The sequence below is a fragment of the Ranitomeya variabilis genome, chromosome 6, assembly GCF_051348905.1.
Source record: "Ranitomeya variabilis isolate aRanVar5 chromosome 6, aRanVar5.hap1, whole genome shotgun sequence".
Taxonomy (NCBI): Eukaryota; Metazoa; Chordata; class Amphibia; order Anura; family Dendrobatidae; genus Ranitomeya; species Ranitomeya variabilis.
The window spans coordinates 129,616,406-129,639,606 of record NC_135237.1 but is presented as its reverse complement, the minus strand read 5'-3'; the positions used below and the strand labels follow the sequence as shown (position 1 = coordinate 129,639,606).

General features: G+C 42.4%; 1 protein-coding gene across 1 annotated transcript in view; it reads right to left on the bottom strand.

The window, feature by feature from the left end:
• Positions 1 to 23,201, bottom strand: part of ANO10 (anoctamin 10) — a 339,799-nt gene that overhangs the window by 269,451 nt on the left and 47,147 nt on the right. The window contains exons 6-11 of the mRNA XM_077268987.1: positions 18,152 to 18,721; positions 15,791 to 15,846; positions 14,427 to 14,501; positions 5,201 to 5,383; positions 3,346 to 3,537; positions 1,569 to 1,697 (exon numbers count right to left, since the gene is read on the bottom strand). Of these exons, the coding sequence (XP_077125102.1) occupies positions 1,569 to 1,697; positions 3,346 to 3,537; positions 5,201 to 5,383; positions 14,427 to 14,501; positions 15,791 to 15,846; positions 18,152 to 18,721 (1,205 nt within the window). The remainder of the gene's footprint in view (positions 1 to 1,568; positions 1,698 to 3,345; positions 3,538 to 5,200; positions 5,384 to 14,426; positions 14,502 to 15,790; positions 15,847 to 18,151; positions 18,722 to 23,201) is intronic.

Below are 23,201 nucleotides of genomic sequence, written 5' to 3'. Positions count from 1 at the left end.
TTCTACCATTTAAATATTTTTAAAAAAAGAAGAAAAAATATGTTAAAAACTTTGGTATTGGCGTAATCGTACTGACCTGAGGAATGTTTTTCACTGTAAAATGAATGTTGTACAAACAATACATGGTGGATTTGCCTTTTTTCATATTTTGTAGCATAGTAAAATGAATAGTGTCATGTAAAACTACAACTTATTTTGCATACTGCTATGCTGATGTTCTAAGATCCATATATATATTTTTTTGTTTTACAAGGTGAGAAATACGGTAAATGTATAAAATTTACCAGGTCAAGAATGGGGTTAAATGGGCAAGATGTAATAATTAATAATGAGGTGGTACAGCAAGGAAACTGAACATTTTGCGGCCAGATTCTCTCACAGCCAATCATTGCTGGCGGTGGCAGTGGGACACTCTGACCTGCTTATCATCCCGCAACCCTGGTAAACACAAAGATGTTGTTCAAAGACAACAAACCTATATTTTTCGGATTTTAATTTCCACTACAGCTTGTATCATGGGAGCATTTTTTATCTACTTTTTCTTTTTTCTTAACACCATTTTTTTCATAAAGGTATTCCTCTTGCCAACAAAGTTCTCCACAGTGTTGTACCACCCTACATCTCTTCCCTCATTTTGGTCTACCACCCTACTTGTCCTCTCCATTCTGCCAATGACCCAAGACTAACATCCTCTATAATCTGAACTGTACACTTACTTCTCCAGGACTTCTCTTGTGCTGCCCCAGTTTTCTGGAATGCACTACCTTAAACAATTTGGTTAATTCCCGGTATCCACAGTTTCAAGTGTTTCCTAAAAACACATTTCTTTAGAGTGGCCAGACACCTCACCTCACTGATCTAACTACTCCCTGCTCTCCCTTCCATGCACTGAACAGCCCTATATATGGGTACTGTACTGGGTGGTGACTGGTTAACGCAGCATTGTTTGAATGCCTCTAGCTATTATATTGATGGCTGGACCTTACACCTTTGTGTTGCCCCCATTTCCTCATAGATATCAAGCTTGTCTTATCTTGTTTGTACAAGTTCCCTCTGAATTGTAAAGTGCTGCAAAATATGTTGGCGCTATAGGAATAAAAATTATTATTTATTGATATGTATTAATTAAGTTGAACACAAATGGAATAATAAAAAAAAATCAAAACACCTGTCCAAAAGGAAACAAAATATTTTTTTTGTAAGATGCCAAGGTCAAATAGATCTGGCATTTTTATCCTTACAGGCATTTGCTCCTAGATTTATTGTCTCGGCTGAATAACGTACTCTGTGTGACCTGTCAGGAGGTGTTGGGGAAGAGATGACTGCTCTAAGCAGAAAACGCCTCCGACTTCTAAGTCCTTTCAGCTACTGACAGAGCTGCATCTATTCACTAATCAGCTCTGATTACTGCTAGACAGAACCCAATGGACACAAACAGATAGTGAAATGTTCTTATCTGATGGGGTAATCTTTTCTGAAGCAAGCATGGTCTACAGAACATGATCAGTATAATATTAGTGAATACTAGGCAATAAAAGTAAGACATGAAAGCGAGGAATCCACTGTACCTCTATGGCTATCACGGTCAAGAAGAGGTCCAATCTCGAGTCCTGAAACACTGAATGAACTTGTGATGACATCCCGAGAAGGGAACAATTGGTAACTACTGCTATGATCCCCATGGTTTCAAATGCCAACTAAAAAAAGGGAAAAGATAATGCAGATTCAGTATACCGGAAGACATGCATCATTTACCGCAAGCAAAAGTGTGTGATGGAAAACAGACAAATGAAGAGAAAAAACACAAATGAAGAGCATTTAAACTCCATTTGTGTCATCGTATTCTCTGGCCCTGTGGAAGCATAGTCTGAATCATGTTTTGGGGGGGATTCAGACGGAACCTCCGAATGTACTGCAGAAACACCTTGTGAACAGGACCCCGGTTAGACCCCTGGCTGCCATAGTTGATTGTGTCATAGCATCAATGACGTGACAAAAGAGGTCCCCTTCGTTTAACCATGACATGTGGCATGAAAGGGGCTTACTATACAGCAGCACTACAGTAGTGCTGCAGCCCCTGCAATGTAAGCGCGTCTGTATAATAACAGTGCCAATCACAGAGCTCTGCAGCGCCTCCTGGTGGCAGCAAGTATTAAAATGCAGACACTGTTTAAATTGGAAATAAGGATTATAAAGGTAGATACTTGTCTGGGCAGTAAAATGGTTGAAGAACCCTATAGTCATCACTGCCCCACTGTAATTTGGCCACTTAGGGTACGATCTGAAAGTAGAAGTGTATGTTCGCTGTGTCCAAAGCACATCCGTCTATTTGAACGCAGGTAAATCCGCATGTGTTCACTGAATCATACGGATTTATCGCATCCAATAGATTCAATTGATTTAATTTATGTTGCGGAGTCTAGAGACTCCGCAACAGAAGTTGATATCCTGCAGTCTGAAGACATGTGCAATATGTCAGTGTCCGCGGGTGATCTGCAGGCGACTATGCACGCATAGTGGACATGGCATTTCTAGAAATCCCATCCACTATGCTGTAACATCTGGATGCTGGGGGTCCGATGCTGCATAAATAAGCAGAAAAAACACAAAAACTGAGCTTGTATTAAGTTGGTATACAAGCAGCACGTAATCGCATGTTCTCATTAGCCATAAAGCGCACAAAACTTACAAGAAACAAAATGAGAAAAAACCCTGCTGTAAATAATTAACTAAAAAGCAAAAGTGCATTTAAATAAAACAGGGTTCTTTGTAATACTGTTTTTGATCAAAAATAGCATAAAAGCTATCCCACTGTCGACAAGGTGACTCTGATCGAGACGATTCTATGATGTCTAATATTAAAAACCTTACCATGTGTCAGAGTTGACCTCAGTGTGTGAATAAGGGCAGACAAAAGGTCTCAATCTATGGACACCAGACTGGGGAAGCCTTTAAATGTAATTTCCAGCTCAGGAGAGGGAGGCCACACCCCTTGTCGACAGTGGGATGGCTTTTATGCTATTTTAAAACAGTATTACTAAGAACCCTGTGTTATTTAAATGCACTTTTGCTTTCTTACTTTAGTTACAGCAGGGTTTTTGCTCATTTTGTTTCTTGTAGGATTTGTATTAATACGCACCATTAAACCCACCGCAGTTCCTGATCGTGTGCATGTACCCTTAAAGGCTGTAATATACTGCAGTGAAGATGAGACCGACTTACCAATCAAGGTCCATTTAAAGAACCACACATATCTCTGGTACTTTAAGCACTCACTGATGAGATGAGGACCCAATAGGCTAATTTAGGAGTATTAAACAGTATTTTACACTTGTGAATTCTTACCATCCATACTCCAATGCTGGAGGAAGGCTGGGCAAACGGACGTTTAAATACGCGGCACATTTTTAATGCATCGGAGTACAGTTCGGTCACATTGTTAAGGACAGCAAGAATGGCGGCCAGAGGATACACACATGAGAAGAGACTGACATAGCCAAACAACAGGAATAACTCCAAGTAATCGTCAAACGTTCCCTGAAAAGACAAGAGACACAATATACAAAATGTTACATGAAAGTCCTGCCAATACAATGGACGAGAATATTACTGCAACCAGGCACAACAGATAATGACAAACTCAATGCTTCTGCCTGTTGGAAAAGTGTCCTACCACATAGGAGTAACGGGCTAGACAAACCCTTCTTGTTATGGCTGCTCTGGCGTTCCGCCACCTGCTATTTATACTGTTGGTCAGTATGTGCTAAATGCCGGATCTCAAAGCTGGCAACATGACAGCCATCTCCGCTGGCAGCAGCCGGCACTTAAGGACATATAGGTCAGACACTAATGCAGGACGTTGGAAATTAGCAGCTTATACCCATTTTCCTGCAAGCACGGGGCACATCACATGGGTGTGCAAGAGGTGAGGCCCTGCAGGAACGACTCAAAGGAAAGGTTGGGGGGAGTTCTAAAGTTGAAACCAATAATAGAAGGAATTACCAACAATTGAAAAAATAATAATAGTCCAATGAAGAACCAAATTCTAGGCAGACATGGACCAATGAATCCTAAAAATGCAGAGTTCTAAAGATACTCATTGCTGAGGATGAGGGGGTGGCTTGTCCCCGTTTGGTTCTCTTGTGGCGGAGGAGGCTTCTTTGACTTGTTCTAACTGGTGTGATGGGGAATGGCTGTGACTACTAGCGAGCATGGACGAGTCTGACCAACTGTGACTACTGTGGAGGTGTGAAGGTTCTACAGCCAGTAATATAACAGAGCTGCTGTGACAAATGGGAAAGCAGATTAGGGGCTGCCATAACTTTTATATGTCCCAGGAGGCCAGAGCTGGCACCATAGCCGGTATTTGTTGTTTCTGTTGTTTAAAAAGTTGACTTCTAGATCTAGGTAATCTTCACCCAGGCCTAACACGGGATGTATTAAGTCAAGGGATGACCTCAGCAAAGAAGTCAATGTAGAGTTTATGTAGAGACCCAATCAACAATAATATGGATGTAAACACAAAGGAAGAACTTAGAATGTTCCTGAAACTGCGTTTTAATTCGTTGTAAGATTAGAAATACATTAATGTTAGAACACCAGGGCAAGGAAATATTTGCATTTGAGGAGAAAACGCCAAGCACTCTTCTTCACAGCATGGATCAAACCAAGCATGACCCACAGCACAAGCACAATGCAGGGCAAACGCGTCATTTCAAGGGGTTTAGAAAAACAAGTATAATGAAGGCACCTGTAATTATAACACCGCACTCTTTGGGGGGTTGTACCTTACTTTACAAGTTATTTTTAATGGGCCCTGGGAAGTTTAAGAGAAAAAAAAAAACCTCTGGTCCCTTCCCGGATTGGTGCTGATCCTCCGCATCCACACTCTTCCACTACCAACAAGTGTGTGGGTCCTTGTATTTGGCTTTGGAATGAGAAGGTAGGCAGCCAATCAGTTCCTGCTGATTGGCTGCAGCGGTCATGTGATGCCCCTTCCGGATGTCATCAGACCGCCAGGTGATGCAGTAGCGAGGACAGAAGAGTGAAGCTGTTCTGGGATGTGAATATATTTTTTTCGTTAAATCACCCTGGACCCATTTAAACATAAATCAGTCAAATAAAGGACAACCCCTTTGAGATATTGATGAAGTACACTGTATAAATACAATATGATGGCTTCAATAGCTGCGGGACTTACCAGATATGTATCCATTTGTTTTTCCAGGTGAATTTGCTCCAACAAAGAGAAATCCGTGTCCACTTTCATGGTTTTAATTTTCTTTCTGATTTGTTTATTGTGTCTCTTCTGCATCCAGTAAGGAAGCAGAGCCTCCACAAACTGGTTAATTATTTGAGAAGTAATAAGTAAGGTGGCCAAGCTCTGGAGAGGAACCGAGAAAAGATACAATTAGACTAAATATGCTCCGAAAATGGGTTTTTAGGTTGTTTTACCCCAAAACCAAACAACATCTGTTGCATTGATTTTGATACGTCTCCATCACTATATTCAGTGAACAGATATCAAAAATGTTTATTTGGGGGGGGGGGGGACTGGTGTGTAAATTGAATTATTTAACGTCCCGGGATAAAGAGTAGACGGGTGTACTCTGATTCAGCACTTGAGTCTAGATGTTAGGCACTTCTTCTGTAAATGGATGTGTGCGGTTTATTTAGGCTCCATTCACGCTGTGCTCGGTGTGCAGGAAGGCCTCTCATAAGCAATCATTGTCTGCTCCGGGTGATTTGCATTTCATTTTCTTTTCGTGTTTTATATCCCATGAGACTCCGCAACAAATGTGCCATGTCGTCAGACTGTGCAAATATGGACAGAAAAATGAAATATTGTGAAGTATTAATCTATAATACTGCGTGTGACTGGGCCAAATACCTCCCATGTGGGCATTTAAAAAAATGGCCAAAGTGTGCAAGCCAGAAAAAAATCTTTAATTCTCCTATAAAATCCAACATTTTTAAAAGCTCATTTCTACAGCAAAACTGACCACCGATATAGCATAAATATGATGAAGAAATACATGACACTCATATAGGTGTATTCAAGAACTTACTTATTGAATGTGGAAAGTCCAGAGAAATAAGAGACATTATGGTCAATACCTGAACTTCATCAGTCATCTGGATAGAGGAGACAAGTGTGGAAGCGCGCTGTGTGAGGGTCTGCGGTGTCCACCGCTAGGACTAGAAGCACTTCCACACAGGTATGAGTGCTATCCATGAAAACCATGGACAGAAGAACATCGGACATCTGGATGAGGCCTTAGATCTAACTTCTTAAAGAACTTTGTAGACTGGGCCAATAATATGACTATCCCACAGCCACTTCTCAGTGGAAGATCTCACTAATGTCAGATTTGAGGGGGTTGGACCCGCTCACTAAAACACATCACACAGGTGCCAAAAAAGCGCTGCACCAATCATCCATCTGCTTTCTCTGGAGGTCCATATATCTGGCCCATTACAGGTCAATGGCCAACCATGCAGCCATGTTAGTGTGTAGGATGTATGAAAATTCCTAAAGAGGACCGGTTTAGCAAACTCTTTTTTTAATAGCTACATTGATTGTTGTTGTGTGACAATGGCACCCGTCAAGGGTTTGGATATATTAGTCCGCAAGCGAACAGTCAATATGTTGGATTGAGGAAAAATAGGCAAATTGTAATATCTAGATGACTGTTTAAAAAAGGCAGACAGAAGGGCCAGAGTTCTTCAGACAAAAAATACTGACATTTACAGTTGTGTGAAAAAGTGTGGCTGAATTACAATTCTGCAAAGATGAATGGCCACAATTCCTCCAGAGCGTTGTAAAAGTCTCACTGCCAGTTATCACTGCCGTGGGTGGCCCAACCAGTTATTAGGTTTAGGGGGCAAACACTTTTTCACACAGGGCCCTGTAGGTTTGGATTTCTTTTTCCCTTATTAATAAAGACCTTCATGTAAATACTGCATTTTGTTTGTACTTGTGTTATCTTTGTCTAATATTTACGGTACATTTGTTTGGTGATCTGAAACATAAGTGTGACAAACATGCAAAAGCATAGGAAATCAGGAAGGGGGCAAACACTTTTTCACACAACTGTATTCTTCACTATTTGTGATGTTGTGAGAGCAAATTCAATCGGATTTATTTATTATATTATTTTCAGACATCATCATCACTGCCCCCATTGGAACTCACAATCTAAATTCCCTACCAGTATGTGTCTTTGGATTGTGGGATGAAACTCACGCAAACACATGGAGAATATACAAACTTCTTGCAGATGTGTCTTTGGTGGGATTTGAACCAGGACCCCAGATATGCACATAAACAGTGTTAACCACTGAGCCATCATGCTGCGCTTATCAGATGGACTTTTGCCACTCTATTTTACGATATAAAGTTGACAGTAATCGCAGTGCACCGCTGCTTCCTGCGTATGCGGCAGTGTAGCTGCAAAATGGTCAGAGTGCCCATACAACAAGTTAAAAGGGAGCCAAGTCGGACGACCTAGTCATAATTTCTTTATAACACGTGAACAGCTGGGTGCGTGTGCATCTTATTTAGGGAACAGATAACTCTATTCACTATAGAAACCGTGTAATGCTCGTATTTATATGGCTGTTGCTTTGACACCTAATAATATAATATTCTCTGTCGCACTCTGAAAATTGTTTTGAGTTCAAGTTTTTGTCTTTTCTCTTGCGTTTCCGCAAGACAAATTGATGTGCTGCAGTCTGGAAAGACAAGCCACATGTCCGTCTCTGCGGGTGAGCCGTGGTTGTCTCTGGACATATAGTGGGCATGGAATTTCTATGATGTAACATCTGTCCCGCTGCAGGTTTGATGCTACGCAAGTACGCAGCATCAAACCCACAACAATTACTGATCGTGTGTACATACCCTAAAGGGAACCTGTCAGCAGGATTTCACACCCCAGCAATACCTTTACATGGCCAGTCTGATCCTTTGTTATTACGAAATCGAGGTATGAATTAATATGCAAATGTCCAAACTTTATAGTAGGCACAATGCAGTGAGGTGGGTAACGCTCTCTCGCATTCACCCGGCTCAGACTCATCCATCAGACTGCTATATAGAGAGGCACGATTCATCCCTCCACGGAACACGTTTCCATTGCTCCAGGGCTGACGGGCTTTACATCATCCCATTTCCCTGCTTGGCATAATGCTTGGTCTTGTAAGTGCTCGGACATAGACACCCGTGCCATGAATGTGGCTGTGGTTCCTAAATGCTTCCACTTTTCAACACCACCAATCGCAATTGGTCATGAAATATTTTGTAGGGAAGAAAATTCACAAACTGACGTGTTACACCAGTGACAAGTGAGCTCTTCACAACGACATCCTTTCACACATGCTGGTGAAGCAGACGGTATGGCGGGGGGCTGGATTTTACACACTGATGGCAGTGGGACCGAATGAAAAACCTGAATTCAATGATTAAGTTGTGTGTCCCAATGCTTGAGTCAATAGAGCATGTAATCTATATACACACAGTACATCAACAAATATAAATGTAGAAAAAGTCACACATTCACAGTATGGGAATGGATGAGGTCTAAACTCTACGTGAAGAGCTCCCCCTAGCGTTAAGAAAAGAGCACAGACCAGCCGTCACTGCACGGAAAATCCTCTAATACAGAAAGTGGAGCTAATTAGTGTTCCTATCAATATTTAAGAGCAGAGCAAATTAACAACAGTGTCTGCCTTTTATTCCCATGGCACTGTTTGCGCTGATGCCTACTACTGTGGAAGGCACATGAATTATTACACATAAGGGTGGAGCACTAGCAAGTGTCCATACAGTGCACTAATTAAGACTGTTCATACCAGACAACAATTGATTGATTTTTTTATTTAACGGCAACAAATCTTATCTATTTATCAGATATATTTAAGCAGAATTTCCAAACAAAGTGGGACCTACGGAGAATCACATCTCATCTAGACGCTGTGCTGGTATTCCTGCAGCAAGTCTACACATCGCTGTCTATGGAGACCTCTCTAGCATATTAGGCCTATGGGAATGAATTTACCCTGGACATAAACAACATACAGTGGGGGGGAAGTATTTGGTACACTGACGATTTTACAATTTTCCCCACCTACTGAGAATGGGTAATTTTTATCGCAGGTACACTTCAACTGTGAGAGACAGAATCATAAAAAAATCACATTGTATGATTTTTTCATAATTAAATTGCATTTTATTGGATGAAATAAATATTTGATCACCTACCAACCAGCAAGAATTCTGGCTCTTGAGTAGGAGGACTTCTTAAAGAAAAACTAATCGCACTTGTTATCTGTATAAAAGACACCTGACCACACACTCAATCACACTGCAACCTCTCCACCATGGCCAAGACCAAACATCTGTCTAAGGACATCAGGGACAAAATTGTAGACCAGCACAAGGATGGGACGGGCTACAGTACAATAAACAAGACGCTTGGTGAGAAGACAACAACTGTTGGCACAATTATTTGAAAATGGAAGAAACACAAGGTCAATCTTCCTTGGTCTGAGGCTCAATGCAAGATCTCGCCTTGTGGGGTAAGGATGATATTGAGAAAGGTCAGGAATCAGCCCAGAACTACACAGAAGGACATGGTCAATGGAATACAAAGGATGAGTACAACCCAAAGAACATCATCAAAACCTTGAAACATGGTGGGGGAAACATCAAACTTTAAGAGTGCTTTTCTGTAAAGGGGACAGGCTGGCTGCACCGTATTGAAGGGAGGATGGATGGGGTCATTTATCGCAAGATTGTGGCCAACTTCCTTCCTTCCCTCAGTAAGAGCATTGAAGATGGGTTGTGGCTGGGTCATCCCGCATGACAATGACCTGAAACATACGGCCAGGGCAACTAAGGAGTGGCTCTGTAAGGGTACTGTCACACTCTGCAACTTTCCAACGATCACGACCAGCGATACGACCTGGCCGTGATCGTTGGAAAGTCATTGTGTGGTCGCTGCAGAGCTGTCACACAGACCGCTCTCCAGCGACCAACGATGCCGAAGGCCCCGGGTAACCAGGGTAAACATCGGGTTACTGAGCGCAGGGCCGCGCTTAGTAACCCGATGTTTACCCTGGTTACCATCGTAAAAGTAAAAAAAAAAAAAACAGTACATACTCACATACCGGTGTCCGTCAGGTCCCTTGCCGTCAGCTTCCCGCTCTGACTGAGTGCCGCCGTAAAGTGAAAGCAGAGCACAGCGGTGATGTCACCGCTGTGCTCTGCTCTTACATTCCGGCCGGCAGTCAGTCAGAGCGGGAAGCAGACGGCAAGGGACCTGACGGACACCGGTATGTGAGTATGTACTGTTTTTTTTTTTTTACTTTTACGATGGTAACCAGGGTAAACATCGGGTTACTAAGCGCGGCCCTGCGCTTAGTAACCCGATGTTTACCCTGGTTACAAGCGAACGCATCGTTGGATCGGTGTCACACACAACGATCCAACGATGACAGCGGGAGATCCAGCGACGAAAGAAAGTTCCAAACGATCTGCTATGACGTACGATTCTCAGCAGGGTCCCTGATCGCCGCTGCGTGTCAGACACAGCGATATCGTATGGATATCGCTGGAACGTCACGGATCGTACCGTCATAGCGACAAAAGTGCCACTGTGTGACAGTACCCTAAGAAGCATTTCAGGGTCCTGGAGAGGCCTAGCTAGACCTGAACCCAATAGAGAATCTTTGGAGGAAGCGAAACTCAATGTTATCTAGTGACAGCCCCGAAACCTGGAGAGGATCTGTATGGAGGAGTGGGCCAAAATCCCTGCAGTGTGTGCAAACCTGGTCAAGAACTACAGGAAACGTCTGACCTCTGTAATTGCAAACAAAAGTTTCTGTAACAAATATTAAGTTCTGTTTTTATATTGCATCAAATACTTAATTTTATTGCATGAAATATGTAAAAATCATACAATGTGATTTTCTGGTTGTTATTTTTAGATTCCATCTCTCACAGCTGAAGTGTACCTACTATACAAATTACAGACCTCTCTATTCTTTGTAGATGGGAAAACTTGCAAAATCGGCAGTGTATCAAATATCCCCCCCCCCCGCTGTATTCTGTATATGCACCTGTTACTAAATTACCATACATAAGCCCTTACACACATCCATCCTCTACATTCACACGTCAGTTTGTCTGGTACAAGTGCTATCTGCATTTTTCACAGATAGCATTGATTACCTAAGATAATAGAGAGAGTGAACTGCCAAAGTGGTGCAGGTATATCTGATCTTGATTTGATTGTCAGATGAAAATCAGCAAAGCAGGAATATGGGTCTGTGAAAAAAAAATTGGTCAGCAATCAGATGCCATCCGAGTGCAGTCTGTTTTCAAGGGCTCTTAAATAGGAGAAGATGGAAAAAACTTGTTTGTTTGTTTTTTAATACAAGAAAAATCGTTGAAAATTGGACAAAACTCTAATGAAACTCGGATGACACTCTGATGACAATCACTGATTAATCTAAGTAGGTTTTTCTCATATGTGAAGAAAACTGACATGTGAATGAGGCCTTACAGTGATCTGCTTAGAATAAAAATAGAATATCTTATTTTGCCAGAACAAACTTTTCTCTTTCTGCCTGCCATAAACTGTAAACCAGCCACACTGTTATCACTGCATTAGGATGCACTGGCCCATGAACAAGGCAAGTTCTAACAGGGACACTAAGGAACAGATCACACTAGTAGCTTGCTGATGCAGCTTTAACATTTCATTCCAAAACACTTGACTGGTTTTTTTTTTCAGAGAGAAAGAACTGTGCAGCCATATATCTACACAGCTCACTCCATGGCAGGAAACAGTACACAATGTGCACATCACTCAGCATCTCCAGCCCCGGGTACAGGGAGGCAGAAAACTCTGCGGCTGCCATGTTCTACTAATAAGGCAGAGAATGTCACCAGTGCTCTGCCCAATTATTGAGGGATCCTGACTCCTAGAATCTGTCTTTGGTGATGGATCAAACTACACCTGCCGCCTGAAAAAGCCTATGGAGGTGGGGTAGAAGCTGGTGGAGGAGGCAAGATGAACAGAAAACCCCTCCCACTAAATTAAGTATTTTTTTTTACTCTTTTCACAGTATTCATTGTCTGGGATAAATGCTTTAGTTTTATAATACGGGCTGTTCTGGTTCCAATGATACCAATTTTGTATATTTGATATTTCTAATTTTAAATATTTTTACAACATTTTATTGTTTTCACATTTGCCAATCTAACTAGGGAACTAGATGAAGGTTTGACTGCTCATATAATACACTGCAACACCTCATGTAGAATTACCCTGTAAGGGCGGTTAGTGTATAAAGACAGCAGACTCGAAGGAATTAATGTTCTCATGACGATTCTCCCCACGATTATGTTGAAGGGGAGGGCAATGGGGAAGAAAGTCTTTTTATCTAACTTATTAGATACCACAAGTAGTGATGAGCGAGTGTACTCGTTGCTCGGGTGACCTCCAAGTGTTTATGACTGCTCGGAGATTCAGTTTTCATAGCGGCAGCTGAATGGTTTACAGCTATAATAATAATAAGCTATTAGCCAGGCTGAGTACATGTGGGGGTTGCCTGGTTGCTAGGGAATCCCCACATGTAATCAAGGCGATGAAAACTAAATCTCTGAGCAGTCACAAATACTCGGAGGTCACCCGAGCGTGCTCTGGAAAACCCGAGCAACAAGTACACTCGCTCATCACTAACCACAAGTGCTAATGACCGCGATATCTAAGGAATTAGACAGGAAATGGATGAGAGTAATCTCCGTTCCCGGTCAGTGGAGCAGGACGTCAGCGGTGTCTTACAGCTAACCCTTCCTATTGATGGGGCATGCTCCCTTCTAGAGCCGCGTCTTGTGTGCGCAATAGTTTACAGAAATGTCTTAGGGAAGGAACTAATTAGAATAGTTGTGTTACTGTAATCCTGCACAACCCCACTAATTACCCTTACACACTATGTGGGTTATATAAGACATTGGGATCAGGGATGGCAAAATTATCGTAGAGGATCAGAGCCAGTAAATCAGCGAGATTTCCTTGAGTTGCCCAAACTTTAATTTGAACTGAAAAGTTAAAAGAAAGGTATAAAGCAGGTATAATAATTATCGTACCGCACATTACAGTGGGATGATCGATATATACGACCTCGATAGTATACAAAGAGAGCGGTGCTACTAATTTATAGTGTCCGGACTTAGCCCCCCCACAAGAAAAAGTCCAAACAATATCATGAAAAAAAAAAAACAATGGGAAAAAACCCCATGCAATACATTTTTTAAATAATAGTGCGTAATGTGTTCAGAATTGTCCTATGCGGCAACATGGTGGTTAAAGCTGACTGTAACATACAGGCGATGGGAAGCTATTTTGTGGTAAGCGATATACGGCACACGGCAAAGTCATCTCACTGCCGTCAGAAGAGCAGAGCTGCAACTGGGCAAGCAGCTGAGCAGTCAGGTAAGGGTCCCATAACACATGCTAGGCACGACAACCCCACACCACTGGCAAAGGCTGCACACAAAGGCTCAACGAAAGCCATGAAAATGGAATCCAATCTGACGGCATCGCAGTTTAGTGCATGAACAGCTGATTAGACTGATATATAGATGTGTGAGAAAAGACTCAATATAACTCCATATTTCAGCCATGTAAACCTCTGCTCTTTCTTTAGAGTCCAGTGGGCGGTCCTATCACTGACTGACAGCTTCCTCTGTATAAATGTGCATGAACAGATAGCTGTCAGTCACTGATAGGACCGCCCACTGGACCCTAAAGAAAGAGCAGAGGTTTACATGACTGAAATCCAGGTTGTATTCAGTCTTTTCTCACAGATCTATACATCAGTCTAATCAGCTGCTCCTGCTCTAACATTGGATTGCATTTTTTCATTGCGTTTTTGTTTGCATTGTTTCATCACATTTTTTTTTTTTTTACACTGCGCTTTTGTATCTTGTTGCTATGTCACGTTATAAATAAAGCTGCTTTGTTTTTGAAAATTCCTGGTATTTGGCTTTGACAAAACTTTATTGGTATAGTCATGTGCGGAAACGTACTGAAGACGCATGTGTGTTTTTTTATCTGCTGATTTTTCGCATCTAATGCAAGTCTATGGGGAAAATCTGCACAAAAAACTCAGCGTACTCACAAGAGAAACTGACATGTTGCGGAGCTGAAAAACGCACCGCAGGCAAGTTTACGCCGAGTTAAAAAAGCACGGTGGGCATGAGATTTCTATAAATCCCATCCATTTTGCTGGAATCCCATCCGCAGTGTCAAAAACTCACCAAAAACTGTTGTTTTTTTTCAGCATTATCTGTCATTAAATGATCTGTCATTCTTCAAATAATGTCCCAAACCGGTCAGACATCTGTGTACTGCACTTACCTGGCGTAACAGCTTTAGATCATACATGACAAAGGCTATGTAGAACAGCGAAGCAAAACAATTTACAATGTTGAACTGCAAATACAAAAAAAAAACCAACAATTAGAGACAAATTGTACATGAAATGGTCAAGTAGAGCGGCTCATCAGGGTGTGAGATATGGAACAGATTAATCAGTGCTCAAAAACATTTTCTGCTCTGGCGTTCCATGAAAGGTGGAACCCATCTCTCACTACCCAGGGGCTCTGATTGGGCTGTTGGACAAAAACAAAACATTTTTGAAAATCCTTTGAGGGGAAAGTTTATCAATATTGTCAGATATGACTGAGAAATTTGCGAGAATTCCAGGCCATCTTCTACATTTAATGGTAAAATTGACCACAATTCTGTTGTAATGCTTTACTGCACAGCACCCTTACCTTATCATAGAGCATATATTACTGAGTCAGCTAAAACTGTAATCATCTCAGCTTTTCAGTATCTACTCCTTATACCAAAAAAATAAGATAAAAGGGATTCTGTCATAGTGAATAGTTTCAAGAAAGTGTTCTATCAATCTCACATTGAAAACATTTGCACAACCTTGTGAATTTTGCCTTTTTCTTGCCAGTTTCGGCCAGCTCTGCTGAAATGAGAAGAGCCAGGACAGAACGGGGGTGAAACGGAGTGTGGCGACACTTGGTTGTGTATTTCATGACACGTTGTGGTGTACCTTATGGAAAAAAAAACCTTACTCCAGTAGCAGGCTGGTAAGATTGGCGGTGACGCACTTGGAGGCGCATGCCACTTTTAGGGGGCAGCTGATTCATTAAAAGGTGCGTGACTCCACCCAGCCCCCTCATCACGACTTGTGTGACCAACGCTCTATGTGAAGGAGGAATATTAGAATATTCTAACTGCAGGGCAATCTGTTCTCCTAGCAACTAAGGCAAAAAAAATAAAAAATATTGGCGTCTGACTACTAGGAGCACTAAAAAATATACCAGACACATAAATATACCAAGCTGATAAATATAATGAGAGTGCGCCTCCGTCTCTGCTCCCCTTGATGTTGGCGGGCTGGCAGGCGATGAGCATATACGTGTATACGACGAGCATGCACGTATAGGCTGCAGCCTGCAGATGGTGGCAAGTTGGGCGTTTACTGGACAATGTGATAAATTGTGCTCCGTGTATGCATTCAGTGCTTTTTGGGTCAATTTGCCTACCAGGCCTAAGGTGCTATAGCAATAACAGGACCTATGTCCAGATTATTAAGATGACAGATTTATTTAGTGATAATGATCTATTTCCCAAAAGACAAAATATAAAGATTCCATTTTACTTCTCACCCCCACAGTAACTGAAGAAAAATGTGAACTTACCACTAAGACCTTCAGTATCAAGTGGTTCTGATGTGAAGACTCCAATCTATGGTTTTCTGTAAAAAAATAAAATAAATAAATAAAAAAAAATGTAAAATAAACACTTTGGTTTAATTACTAGGTAGATACTGAGATGCATCAAAATAGTTGTCAACATTTTATTATTATATTCTAAAATAATATTTGGTGCCATTTTATAGATAAGGTTGCGTTCCCCATAGCGCTGCCTCTTTTATACTACCTCCGTAGTCCTATACTATTATGTATGTTTGAGAACGGTCAGGTTAACCGAAACGTTAACCACCAATACACTGTACACGGTCTTCAAACTACAATAACTAAAGGTTTTTTATATTGTACTTATCTGTGAGTGTCGGGTTCTTTACCATTAAGACCAACTTTGCGCTACCGTAAAGCTCATAAACTTGAGCAAATCCCACGGAAAGTGCTGAAGGACAATGTCCAGTCATCTGCCTCTAATCAGAAGCTTTAAAGGGAGGTTATCCAGTGAAAACAAGCTTTCACCTATCCACAGAGTAGGTGCTATCTTGCCGATTAGTGGGGATCTCACTGCTGGGACCTGCATCAATCACCAAAAAGGGAATTTATATATCCAGCAGGAATATTTTATCCCCATTGCAAAGTGGAGAGGCAAATCAGGCTCTATTCATTCTCTATGGGGCTGCAGGGAAAAGCTGAGCACAGTGCTCGGCAGCCCCATGGAGACTGATTGGTGCATTGGTCGAGCATGTGGACTGCTCCATTCTAATGGGAATACAGGTACTCAATTCTGCACAGTGGTAAGACCCCCACCGACCAACAATTTATCACCTTTCCTATGGATAACGGATAGAGGGATTGTCCGGTGAAAACAAGTTAAGGTAATCTCCAAGGTGATTATATTTAAATATTAATAGATTCTTCATAGAATATTAATTAACTTAATAAATGATGCTCGGCCGCCTGCAGTCAGCACTAGAGGGGGCAGAGGGCACATTGTGATGTTATTAATCCCTTGATGATGGCTGCAGTACATTTGCACCATCACTATACAAAAAAAGCTCAGAAGCGGAGATATGTACAGAGCAGTTAACACAAGACCGCGGACCGACCATGTAGCTTACACTACACCGCAGACGAACCACACAGTTTACATTGTACCACGCACAGACCACATAGGTTACACTAGCCCACAGACCAACCACATAATTTACGTTGGACTGTGGAATTACCACGTAGTTTACATGACACACTGGCTGAACAACATAGGTTATACTGGACCGTGGAACAACCACGTAGTTTACAATAGCCCTCAGATCGGCCACATAGTTTACACTAGACCGAAGATCAACCACGTAGTTTACACTAGACCGCAGATCGGCCACATAGTTTACACTAGCCCGCAGATCGGCCACGTAGTTTACACTAGACCGCAGATCGGCCACGTAGTTTACACTAGACCGCAGATCGGCCACGTAGTTTACACTAGCCCGCAGATCGGCCACGTAGTTTACACTAGCCCGCAGATCGGCCACGTAGTTTACACTAGACCGCAGATCGGCCACGTAGTTTACACTAGACCGCAGATCGGCCACATAGTTTACACTAGCCCGCAGATCGGCCACGTAGTTTACACTAGCCCGCAGATCGGCCACGTAGTTTACACTAGCCCGCAGATCGGCCACGTAGTTTACACTAGACCGCAGATCGGCCACGTAGTTTACACTAGACCGCAGATCGGCCACGTAGTTTACACTAGACCGCAGATCGGCCACATAGTTTACACTAGACCGCAGATCGGCCACGTAGTTTACACTAGACCGAAGATCGGCCACGTAGTTTACACTAGACCGAAGATCAACCACGTAGTTTACACTAGACCTCAGATCGGCCACGTAGTTTACACTAGACCGAAGATCGGCCACGTAGTTTACACTAGACCGAAGATCAACCACGTAGTTTACACTAGACCGCAGATCGGCCACGTAGTTTACATTAGCCCGCAGATCGGCCACGTAGTTTACACTAGACCGCAGATCGGCCACATAGTTTACACTAGCCCGCAGATCGGCCACGTAGTTTACACTAGACCGCAGATCGGCCACGTAGTTTACACTAGACCGCAGATCGGCCACATAGTTTACACTAGACCGCAGATCGGCCACGTAGTTTACACTAGCCTGCAGATCAGCCACGTAGTTTACACTAGACCGAAGATCGGCCACGTAGTTTTACACTAGACCGCAGATCGACCACTTAGTTTACACTAGACCATGGGCTGACCGCACAAGTACACTGCTGAGTACCAAACTTTACCTAATATATTTACATTTTTTGATGCATTTCACACCAATATCTTACCATAATTAGTGAGGAACTCTGCAGCATATCTGTAAATACGATTCATGATTTCAATCACAACTGCATAAATGATGCTTGGGACAAACAGCAGAAGGCTACTGAAAGTTGATTGTTGTTCATGGTCGTAGGTCATGACCCAGCTCTCCAAGGAAAAGTAAATCATCATCACATAAATTGCAAAATACAGGCTAAGGCACACAAAAGGCACAGAAACTAGATATATCCGCAACTGTCTCTTTAAACTGGAGTAAGTAGGTTCTTTTTTCCCTGTAACAGGATTGATGCCCAGTACTCCATGAAAGCCAGGTCGGGGCTCCTCAAACTCCCTCTTCATTAGCAACGTCCCCCATCGGTAGGTCATTGTTGAGCAGTAGCGCTTCCAGACTTCTAGGATAACGGTAGACCATACCAAATTAAATGTAGCAAAGATCACATATTTGTCATAGTCCTCCCAGGCAAAAAAGTAATAAGGAATGCCAATGAGAGCCATCGGAATTAAGGCCAAAGTGAAGTATTCTAAGAAACCAAAGTATAATCCAATAGTATCACCAAAGTAATGGCGGATATTATCTGCAAACAGAAAGCAAGAAATGTATAGACAACATTAGTGCATGAATGAAAGAGTAAAAGGTCTGTAGTAAATCTCATCAAATAGAAATTGAGCCATTCATCTGCTAAAATGAGATAAGGTTTTTCAGGCCCTTTTCATGTTCTTTGTGAACACACAGGTCTACCTAGGTGCAGTGGAACAGGGCCAGCTGCAGAAAATGAATGTATTCATAGGCTCCATTTACTTGAGGTGGCCGTTTGGCTTCATTTACCTATAATTGGCCACCCAAAAATATATATTGTACAGCATACATTTTCATTAACATAGCATTTCATATAACATATGTATTCCTATACAGTTGCATATATTCAAGCCTTCTGTCAGAGCCATTCTAAAGTGGATAAGTCATCAGGCTAAGTTGCCCTCTGATGACACATCCTCTTTAAAGGGACTCTCCGAAAATGTGATAAAAATGGGAGTCATCACATATTTCAAGCTGCAAACCCATCCAAGGCATTAGGAGAATTGCAGCCAAAAGGCACACTGCTCGAGACATGCCTCTCCTCTATACACTGGCATGTAAAAGTCTTGGCATCACTGGAGGGGATGGAGGCGAAACGCGCATCAGGGTGAGGGGACAACACGAGCACCAGCATCTGCATTAGGTAATGAATCTTTTACCATACATTGTTCATGGGGTTTGGATTCTGTTGTACCTTGCGTACCATTGGATTAGGTGTTCTTATTAGTACACATGGAGATTTGTTAGTGTACATCACATATGCCTTTTGAGGTAGTCTAGTCTACTATGGATTTTGACTTGAGTTTAGAATCATTATACATTTGTAGAAACCATCCTCTTATTAACATCAGCATTTTTACAGATGGTGTTATGTTTGCATCAATTTGTTGAAATTTCATTTAACCCCTTCATGACCCAGCCTATTTTGGCCTTAATGACCTGGCCGTTTTTTGCATTTCTGACCAGTGTCCCTTTATGAGGTAATAACTCAGGAACGCTTCAACGAATCCTAGCGATTCTGAGATTTTTTTTTCGTGACATATTGGGCTTCATGTTAGTGGTAAATTTAGGTCGATAATTTCTGAGTTTATTTGTGAAAAAAACGGAAATTTGGGGAAAATTTTGAAAATTTCGCAATTTTCACATTTTGAACTTTTATTCTGTTAAACCAGAGAGTTATGTGACACAAAATAGTTAATAAATAACATTTCCCACATGTCTACTTTACATCAGCACAATTTTGGAAACACATTTTTTTTTTTGCTAGGAAGTTATAAGGGTTAAAATTTGACCAGTGATTTCTCATTTTTACAACAAAATTTACAAAACCATTTTTTTTTAGGGACCACCTCACATTTGAAGTCAGTTTGAGGGTTCTATATGGCTGAAAATACCCAAAAGAGACACCATTCTAAAAACTGCACCCCTCAAGGTGCTCAAAACCACATTCAAGAAGTTTATTAACCCTTCAGGTGTTTCACAGCAGCAGAAGCAACATGGAAGTAAAAAATGAACATTTAACTTTTTAGTCACAAAAATGATCTTTTAGCAACAATTTTTTTATTTTCCTAATGGTAAAAGGAGAAACTGGACCACGAACGTTGTTGTCCAATTTGTCCTGAGTACGCTGATACCTCATATGTGGGGGTAAACCACTGTTTGGGCGCACGACAGGGCTCGGAAGGGAAGGAGCGCCATTTGACTTTTTGAATGAAAAATTGGCTCCAATCTTTAGCGGACACCATGTCGCGTTTGGAGAGCCCCCGTGTGCCTAAACATTGGAGCTCCCCCACAAGTGACCCCATTTTGGAAACTAGACCCCCCAAGGAACTTATCTAGAAGCATAGTGAGCACTTTAAACCCTCAGGTGCTTCACAAATTGATCCGTAAAAATAAAACAGTACTTTATTTTCACAAAAAAATTATTTTAGCCTCAATTTTTTCATTTTCACATGGGCAACAGGATAAAATGGATCTAAAATTTGTTGGACAATTTCTCCTGAGTACACCGTTACCTCACATGTGGGGGTAAACCACTGTTTGGGCACATGGTAAGGCTCGGAAGGGAAGGAGCGCCATTTGACTTTTTGAATGAAAAATTATCTCCATCGCTAGCGGACACCATGTCACGTTTGGAGAGCCCCTGTGTGCCTAAACATTGGAGCTCCCCCACAAGTGACCCCATTTTGGAAACTAGACCCCCCAAGGAACTTATCTAGATGCATAGTGAGCACTTATAACCCCCAGGTGCTTCACAGAAGTTTATAACGCAGAGCCGTGAAAATAAAAAATAATTTTTCTTTCCTCAAAAATGATGTTTTAGCCCACAATTTTTTATTTTCCCAAGGGTAACAGGAGAAATTGGACCCCAAAAGTTGTTGTACAGTTTCTCCTGAGTACGCTGATACCCCATATGTGGGGGTAAACCACTGTTTGGGCACATGCCGGGGCTCGGAAGGGAAGTAGTGACGTTTTGGAATGCAGACTTTGATGGAATGGTCTGCGGGCATCATGTTACGTTTGCAGAGCCCCTGATATGCCTAAACAGTAGAAACCCCCCACAAGTGACCCCATTTTGGAAACTAGACCCCCCAAGGAACTTATCTAGATGTGTGGTGAGCACGTTCAACCCCCAAGTGCTTCACAGAAGTTTACAACGCAGAGCCGTGAAAATAAAAAATCACTTTTCTTTCCTCAAAAAAGATGTTTTAGCAAGCAATTTTTTATTTTCACAAGGGTAACAGGAGAAATTGGGCCCCAATATTTGTTGCCCAGTTTGTTGTGAGTACGCTGATACCCCATATGTGGGGGTAAACCACTGTTTGGGCACACGTCAGGGCTCGGAAGGGAAGTAGTGACATTTGAAATGCAGACTTTGATGGAATGGTCTGCGGGCGTCACATTGCATTTGCAGAGCCCCTGATGTGCCTAAACAGTAGAAACACCCCACAAGTGACCCCATTTTGGAAACTAGACCCCCCAAGGAACTTATCTAGATGTGTGGTGAGCACTTTCAACCCCCAAGTGCTTCACAGAAGTTTATAACGCAGAGCCGTGAAAATAAAAAATAATTGTTCTTTCCTCAAAAATTATGTTTTAGCAAGTAATTTTTTATTTTTGCAAGGGTAACAGGAGAAATTGGACCCCAACAGTTGTTGCCCAGTTTGTCCTGAGTACGCTGGTACCCCATATGTGGGGGTAAACCACTGATTGGGCGCACGTCGGGGCTTGTAAGGGAGGGAGCACCATTTGACTTTTTGAACGCAAGATTAGCTGGAATCAATGGTGGCGCCATGTTGCGTTTGGAGACCCCTGATGTGCCTAAACAAAGGAAACCCCTCAATTCTAACTTCAACACTAACCCCAACACACCCCTAATCCTAATCCCAACTGTAGCCATAACCCTAATCACAACCCTAACCCCAACACACCCCTAACCACAACCCTAACCCCAACACACCCGTAACCCTAATTCCAACCCTAACCCTAATCCCAACCCTAACCACAACTGTAACCCCAACACACCCCTAACCCTATCCGTAACCCTAACCACAAGCCTAATCTTAACCCTATTTCCAACCCTAGCCCTAATTCCAACTCTAACTCTAATTCCAACCCTAACCCTAAGGCTATGTGCCCACGTTGCGGATTCGTGTGAGATTTTTCCGCACGATTTTTGAAAAATCTGCAGGTAAAAGGCACTGCATTTTACCTGTGGATTTACAGCGGATTTCCAGTGTTTTTTTGTGCGGATTTCACCTGCGGATTCCTATTGAGGAACAGGTGTAAAACGCTGCTGAATCCGCACAAAAAATTGACATGCTGCGGAAAATACAACGCAGCGTTTCTGCATGGAATTTTCCGCACCATGGGCACAGTGGATTTGGTTTTCCATAGGTGTACATGGTACTGTAAACCTGATGGAAAACTGCTACGAATTCGCAGCGGCCAATCCGCTGCGGATCCGCGGCCAATCCGCTGCGGATCCGCGTCCAAATCCTCACTGTGTGCACATGCCCTAACCCTAACCCTACCCCTAACCCTACCCCAAACCCTACCCCAAACCCTACCCCAAACCCTACCCCAAACCCTACCCCAAACCCTACTCCTAGTTCTAACCCTAGTTCTAACCCTAACCCTACCCCTAACCCTAACCCTAGTGGAAAAAGAAAAAAAAATATTTTATTTTATTATTGTCCCTACCTATGGGGGTGATAAAGGGGGGGTTTATTTATTATTTTTTTTTATTTTGATCGCTGTGATAGAACCTATCACAGCGACCAAAATGTACTTGTAACGAATCTGCCGGCCGGCAGATTCGGCGGGCGCACTGCGCATGCGCCCGCCATTTTGGAAGATGGCGGCGCCCATGGAGAAGACGCACGGACACCGGGAGCCTCGGTAAGTATAAGGGGGTGGAGATCGGGGCACGGGGGGGGGCGTCGGAGCACGGGGGGGTGGCATAGGAGCACGGGGAG